General features: G+C 62.5%; 1 protein-coding gene across 1 annotated transcript; it reads right to left on the bottom strand.

Annotated features, from left to right (window-relative positions):
* Positions 1-5,886: 5,886 nt before the first annotated feature.
* LOC132386884 (tumor necrosis factor receptor superfamily member 1A-like) lies at positions 5,887-6,229 on the bottom strand (the record flags this gene model as incomplete). The annotated part of the gene is made up of 1 exon (XM_059959236.1): positions 5,887-6,229. A coding segment is annotated over one exon (304 nt), but the record flags the coding sequence as incomplete, so codon positions are not given.
* Positions 6,230-7,888: the final 1,659 nt, after the last annotated feature.

Here is a 7,888-nt window from a genome sequence, read left to right as displayed (position 1 = left end):
GTCCTACCCTCCTACACCGAGGTCCCTCTGTCCATCAGCACTCCCCTCCACTCACAGTGTGTGTCCTTCCCTCCTACACCGAGGTCCCTCTGTCCCTCGACACTCCCCTCCACTCACTGTGTGTGTCCTACCCTCCTACACCGAGGTCCCTCTGTCCCTCGACACTCCCCTCCACTCACAGTGTGTGTGTCCTACCCTCCTACACCGAGGTCCCTCTGTCCCTCAGCACTCCCCTCCACTCACTGTGTGTGTGTCCTACCCTCCTACACCGAGGTCCCTCTGTCCCTCCGCACTCCCCTCCACTCACAATGTGTGTGTCCTACCCTCCTACACCGAGGTCCCTCTGTCCCTCGACACTCCCCACCGGTCACAGTGTGTGTGTCCTACCCTCCTACACCGAGGTTCCTCTGTCCCTCAGCACTCCCCCCCACTGAGTGTGTGTGTGTCCTACCCTCCTACACTGAGGTCCCTCTGTCCCTCGACACTCCCCTCCACTCACAGTGTGTGTGTCCTACCCTCCTACACCGAGGTCCCCCTGTCCCTCAACACTCCCCTCTACTCACAGTGTGTGTGTCCTTCCCTCCTACACCGAGGTCCCTCTGTCCCTCGACACTCCCCACCGGTCACAGTGTGTGTGTCCTACCCTCCTACACCGAGGTCCCTCTGTCCCTCGACACTCCCCACCGGTCACAGTGTGTGTGTCCTACCCTCCTACACCGAGGTTCCTCTGTCCCTCAGCACTCCCCCCCACTGAGTGTGTGTGTGTCCTACCCTCCTACACCGAGGTCCCTCTGTCCCTCCGCACTCCCCTCCACTCACAATGTGTGTGTCCTACCCTCCTATACCGAGGTCCCTCTGTCCCTCGACACTCCCCACCGGTCACAGTGTGTGTGTCCTACCCTCCTACACCGAGGTTCCTCTGTCCCTCCGCACTCCCCTCCACTCACTGTGTGTGTGTCCTACCCTGCTACACTGAGGTCCCTCTGTCCCTCGACACTCCCCTCCACTCACAGTGTGTGTGTCCTACCCTCCTACACTGAGGTCCCCCTGTCCCTCGACACTCCCCTCCACTCACAGTGTGTCCTACCCTCGTACACCGAGGTCCCCCTGTCCCTCGACACTCCCCTCCACTCACAGTGTGTCCTACCCTCCTACACCGAGGTCCCCCTGTCCCTCGACACTCCCCACCATTCACAGTGTGTGTGTCCTACCCTCGTACACCGAGGTCCCTCTGCCCGTCAGCACTCCCCTCCACTCACAGTGTGTCCTACCCTCGTACACCGAGGTCCCCCTGTCCCTCAGCACTCCCCTCCACTCACTGTGTGTGTCCTACCCTCCTACACCGAGGTCCCTCTGTCCCTCGACACTCCCCTCCACTCACAGTGTGTGTGTCCTACCCTCCTACACCGAGGTCCCTCTGTCCCTCAGCACTCCCCTCCACTCACTGTGTGTGTGTCCTACCCTCCTACACCGAGGTCCCTCTGTCCCTCCGCACTCCCCTCCACTCACAATGTGTGTGTCCTACCCTCCTATACCGAGGTCCCTCTGTCCCTCGACACTCCCCACCGGTCACAGTGTGTGTGTCCTACCCTCCTACACCGAGGTTCCTCTGTCCCTCCGCACTCCCCTCCACTCACTGTGTGTGTGTCCTACCCTCCTACACTGAGGTCCCTCTGTCCCTCGACACTCCCCTCCACTCACAGTGTGTGTGTCCTACCCTCCTACACTGAGGTCCCCCTGTCCCTCGACACTCCCCTCCACTCACAGTGTGTCCTACCCTCGTACACCGAGGTCCCCCTGTCCCTCGACACTCCCCTCCACTCACAGTGTGTCCTACCCTCCTACACCGAGGTCCCTCTGTCCCTCGACACTCCCCACCGGTCACAGTGTGTGTGTCCTACCCTCCTACACCGAGGTTCCTCTGTCCCTCAGCACTCCCCCCCACTGAGTGTGTGTGTGTCCTACCCTCCTACACCGAGGTCCCTCTGTCCCTCCGCACTCCCCTCCACTCACAATGTGTGTGTCCTACCCTCCTATACCGAGGTCCCTCTGTCCCTCGACACTCCCCACCGGTCACAGTGTGTGTGTCCTACCCTCCTACACCGAGGTTCCTCTGTCCCTCCGCACTCCCCTCCACTCACTGTGTGTGTGTCCTACCCTCCTACACTGAGGTCCCTCTGTCCCTCGACACTCCCCTCCACTCACAGTGTGTGTGTCCTACCCTCCTACACTGAGGTCCCCCTGTCCCTCGACACTCCCCTCCACTCACAGTGTGTCCTACCCTCGTACACCGAGGTCCCCCTGTCCCTCGACACTTCCCTCCACTCACAGTGTGTCCTACCCTCCTACACCGAGGTCCCCCTGTCCCTCGACACTCCCCACCATTCACAGTGTGTGTGTCCTACCCTCGTACACCGAGGTCCCTCTGCCCCTCAGCACTCCCCTCCACTCACAGTGTGTCCTACCCTCGTACACCGAGGTCCCCCTGTCCCTCAGCACTCCCCTCCTCTCACAGTGTGTGTGTCCTACCCTCCTACACCGAGGTCCCCCCGTCCATGGACACTCCCCACCGCTCACAGTGTGTGTGTCCTACCCTCCTACACCGAGGTCCCTCTGTCCCTCAGCACTCCCCTCCTCTCACGGTGTGTGTGTGTCCTACCCTCCTACACCGAGGTCCCTCTGTCCCTCGACACTCCCCACCACTCACAGTGTGTGTGTCCTACCCTCCTACACTGAGGTCCTCCTCTCCCTCAACACTCCCCTCCTCTCACGGTGTGTGTGTCCTACCCTCCTACACCGATGTCCCCCCCGTCCATGGACACTCCCCACCGCTGTGCCCCTCCCTGAGGCTCGGGGGTTACTATCTGCGCCCTCCCTCCCCGGCAGAAACTGTTGCCCCCTGGGGCGCGCTGGTGTCTGAGAAGAACCGAGAATGTTCTCGCCCTCCCCCACCCCCTCCTCGGCGGCTGGTCCACACTCTCCCCCCCGTTCCTGGATCCGGAGGTGGGGTGGGGGGGAGCCTCTGGTTTCCGTCCAGTTCCTTCCCGTCACTCCGCCTCCCCGCCGAGGCTTTAACCCTCCGCCTCCCGGATGCGGACGGATTAATTAACCCTCTCCCCGCGATTCCGTCCGCGCCCTTCCGCATGCAGACCCCGGTTCCCCTCCGGAGGGGTGGAATTAACCACCCACCCCCCCTCATCTGGAGGGGAAAAAGTTAACCCTTTGCCGGTTGCAGGCACCCGCTCTCAGCCTGCGGGCTGGGTGACAGATTTAACCCCCTCCCTGCCGCTCGGTGCGCTGGGGTGGTGGGAACAATCCCCGGCCGATTTTAACCCCTTCCACAGTCCGGATCTCGTCAGTTTGGCAGTTTGATTATTTATTCATTCATCCGCTCTGACTTCACCGGCAGAAATGGACGATTGGAGAAATGCTCGGACCCCGGCGGCGGTGGGGTGGGGGGTTGTTGGGACAGTCAGAGGAAGGGGCGGTGGGACAGAGAGGAAATTAGAGTTATACTGGCCGCACCTCCCACGCCGCAGGTCGCATATCTGGCCCGCTGGGTCACGAGGGTCGGCCCGGGATTAACCCCCTCACCCCACCCCGAGCAGTCTCTCTCGGGTTCAATCGATCTCTCTCCACGATTAACCCCCCCCCCACACACACACACACTCACTCCCCCCCCGTATTAACCGTCTCCCATGCGAAAATTAACCCTTTATCCTCCCCCACCAGCCAGGACGAACTCTCCCTCAGGGAATTAACCCCTTCCCATCTCAACTCTCTACACACCCCCTTTAAGGATTATCACTCTCACACGCGCTCTCACTCTCTCGGTCATATAAATATATCTGTCTCTCTCACCACACCCCCCCCACCCCGGCCCCGCTGAATTAACCCCTCCCGTCCCGGATTTATCAGCACCCCCCTCTCTCTCTTCTCAGGAACTATCATCCCCCGCCCCTCCCACTTAGAATTCTCCTGGCCAAACCCCCCCCCCCCAAAACACACACTCACATACACACACACACACACACACACACCCCAAAACACAGACACCCACACACTCACACACACAGACACACATACACACACACACAGACACACACACAGACAGACACACAGACACACACACACAGACACACCCACACTCACACACACAGACACACACACACAGACAGACACAGAGACACGGACACACACAGACACACACACAGAGACACAGACACACACTCACATACACACAGACAGATACACACACACAGTCACATAAACACACACAGACACACACACAGACACACACACACAGATACACACACACACAGAGTCACATAAACACACACAGACACACACACAGACACACACACACACACACAGTCACATAAACACAGACACACAGACACACACACACACACTCACACACAGACACACACACAGACAGACACACACACAGACAGACACACACACAGACACACACACAGACAGACACACACACAGACAGACACACACACAGACACACCCACAGACAGACACACACACAGACAGACACACACACAGACAGACACACACACAGACACACCCACACACAGACACACACACACACAGACACACACACAGACAGACACACACACACACACACACACACAGACAACACCCTCCCAGAATTAACTGCCCACCCCTCTTTCCGCCACTCGGAATTAACCGTTTCACTCGCTTCACCCCCTCGAAGCCCCGCACCTGAAATCCAACCCCCCCCTCCCACCCTCTCCCCTCTCTGTCCCGTTGACCCGGAGGGGTCGGTGCGTCCCGGGGCAGAGGGAGGGGAGGGAGGGTGGGGAAGAATGTGTGTTCACTGCAGCCGCCCCCAGGAAGGGGAGGAAGGTGCGTCCCGGGGCGGAGGGAGGGAGGTTGGGGAGGTGCGACCTGGGGCGGAGGGATGGGAGGGGAGGGAGGTGCATCCCGGGGCGGAGGGAGGGTCGGTCGGTGCGACCCGGGGCGGAGGGAGGGAGGTGCGTCCCGGGGCGGAGGGAGGGAGGGTCGGTCGGTGCGTCCCGGGGAGGGAGGGAGGGTGGGTCGGTCGGTGCGTCCCGGGGAGGGAGGGAGGGAGGGTCGGTCGGTGCGTCCCGGGGCGGAGGGAGGGAGGGTCGGTCGGTGCGTCCCGGGGAGGGAGGGAGGGAGGTGCGTCCCGGGGCGGAGGGAGGGAGGGAGGTGCGTCCCGGGGCGGAGGGAGGGAGGGAGGGTCGGTCGGTGCGTCCCGGGGCGGAGGGAGGGAGGGAGGGTCGGTCGGTGCGTCCCGGGGAGGGAGGGAGGGAGGGTCGGTCGGTGCGTCCCGGGGAGGGAGGGAGGGAGGGTCGGTCGGTGCGTCCCGGGGAGGGAGGGAGGGAGGGTCGGTCGGTGCGTCCCGGGGAGGGAGGGAGGGTCGGTCGGTGCGTCCCGGGGAGGGAGGGAGGGTGGGTCGGTCGGTGCGTCCCGGGGAGGGAGGGAGGGAGGGTCGGTCGGTGCGTCCCGGGGCGGAGGGAGGGAGGGTCGGTCGGTGCGTCCCGGGGCGGAGGGAGGGAGGGTCGGTCGGTGCGTCCCGGGGAGGGAGGGAGGGAGGGAGGTACGTCCCGGGGCGGAGGGAGGGAGGGAGGTGCGTCCCGGGGCGGAGGGAGGGAGGGAGGGTCGGTCGGTGCGTCCCGGGGAGGGAGGGAGGGAGGGTCGGTCGGTGCGTCCCGGGGAGGGAGGGAGGGAGGGTCGGTCGGTGCGTCCCGGGGAGGGAGGGAGGGAGGGAGGTGCGTCCCGGGGCGGAGGGAGGGAGGGTCGGTCGGTGCGTCCCGGGGAGGGAGGGAGGGAGGGAGGTGCGTCCCGGGGAGGGAGGGAGGGAGGGAGGTGCGTCCCGGGGCGGAGGGAGGGAGGGTCGGTCGGTGCGTCCCGGGGAGGGAGGGGAGTTCACTGCAGCCGCTCCTGCAGCTGCTCCGCACACGAGTTGAGCTCCATGTCACGGAGGGCCCGGTAGACGAGCTGGAGCGGGGCCGCCCCGCCCTGCCGCTGGCGCCACAGCTGGAACATCTGGTACTGGGCCTCCCGGAAGCTGGGCCGGGCCTCCATCTCGGCCCGCTCGATCTGCGCGTCCGGCAGGCCCAGGCGCCGGACCAACTCCCGCCAGCGGGTGGCCGGCACCACATCCGCCACCGCGTACGACAGCCGCTGGTCTGGGGTGGGGGGCAAGAGAAGCCAGCTGTAATGACACCCCCTTCATTCACACCCACCGCCTTCTCTCCCCCTCTCTCCACACCCCTCCCCTCCTCTCCTCTCCCCCTCTCTCCCCTCCCCTCCTCTCCTCTCACCTTCCCTCCCCTCCCCTCCTCTCACCTTCCCTCCCCTCCTCTCTCTCTCCCCTCCCCTCCTCTCTCTCCCCTTCTCTCCCCTCCCCTCCCCTCTCTCCCCTCCCCTCCTCTCCTCTCCCTCTCTCTCACCTCCCCTCCCCTTCCCCCTTTCTCTCCCCCTCTGTCCCCTCCCCTCCCCTCCTCTCTCTCCCCTTCCCTCTTTCCCCCTTCCCGCGCACGACAGCCGCTGCTCTGGGGGGGCAAGAGAAGCCAGCTGTAATGCCACCCCCTTCATTCACACCCACCGCCTTCTCTCCCCCTCTCTCCACACCCCTCCCCTCCTCTCCTCCCCCTCTCTCCCCTCCCCTCCTCTCACCTTCCCTCCCCTCCCCTCCTCTCACCTTCCCTCCCCTCCTCTCTCTCTCCCCTCCCCTCCTCTCTCTCCCCTTCTCTCCCCTCCCCTCCCCTCTCTCCCCTTCCCTCCCCTCTCTCCCCTTCCCTCTTTCCCCCTTCCCGCATACGACAGCCGCTGGTCTGGGGTGGGGGGGCAAGAGAAGCCAGCTGTAATGCCACCTCCTTCATTCACACCCACCGCCTTTTCTCCCCCTCTCTCCCCTCCCCTCCTCTCCTCCCCTCCTCTCTCCCCTTCCCCTCCTCCTCCCCTCCTCTCCCCTTCCCTCCTCCTCTCTCTCTCCCTTCCCTCCTCCTCTCTCTCTCCCTTTCCTCCCCTTTCTCTCTCCCCTTCCCTCCTCTTTCTCTCTCCCCTTCCCTCCTCTCCTCCCTTCTCCCCTCTCCCCCTCTCCTATTCCCTCCTCCTCTCACTCTCTCCTTCCCTTCTCCCACTCCTCTCCCCTTCTCTCTCTCCTCACCTTCTCCCCTCCTCTCTCTCCCCTTCCCTCCCCTTTCTCCCCCACCTCCCCTCCTCTCTCTCCCCACCTTCCCCCGTCCTCTCTCCCCCTCCTCTCCCCTTCCGGCTCCTCTCCTCTCTCCCCACCTTCTCACCTCTCCCCTTCCCTCCTCTCCTCCTCTCTCTCCCCACCTTCCCCCTCATTTCCCCTTCCCTCTCCTCTCTCCCCACCTTCTCCCCTTCCCTCTCTCCCTCCTCTCCTCCTCTCTCTCCCCTCTCCTCTCCCTCTCTCTCCCTCCTTCCTTTTTCCTCTACCCCTCCTCTACCCGCTTCGCTCTCTCCCATTCTCTCGCCTTCACTTCTCCCTCTCTCCCTCTACCACCACCTCTCTCCATCCATTCTTTATCAATCTCTTTGTTGATTAAAAACAGTACCTATCTAGAAACAAGAGAACAAGGGTGAGGTATTGCACTTTGGAAGGACAAACCAAGGCAGAACATACAAGGTAAACGGTCGGACTCTGAGGAGTCCAGTAGAACAGAGGGATCTGGGAATACAGATGCAAAATTCCCTAAAAGTGGCGTCACAGGTAGATAGGGTCGTAAAGAGAGATTTTAGTACATCGGCCTTTATAAATCAAAGTATTGAGTATAAGAGTTGGAATTTGGAGTATTGTGTGCAGTTTTGGTCACCGGATTACAGGAAGGATATTAATAAGGTTGAAAGAGTGCAGAGTATT

This window comes from Hypanus sabinus, unplaced genomic scaffold (assembly GCF_030144855.1).
Source record: "Hypanus sabinus isolate sHypSab1 unplaced genomic scaffold, sHypSab1.hap1 scaffold_1360, whole genome shotgun sequence".
NCBI lineage: Eukaryota > Metazoa > Chordata > Chondrichthyes > Myliobatiformes > Dasyatidae > Hypanus > Hypanus sabinus.
This window is presented reverse-complemented; position numbering and strand designations above follow the sequence as displayed.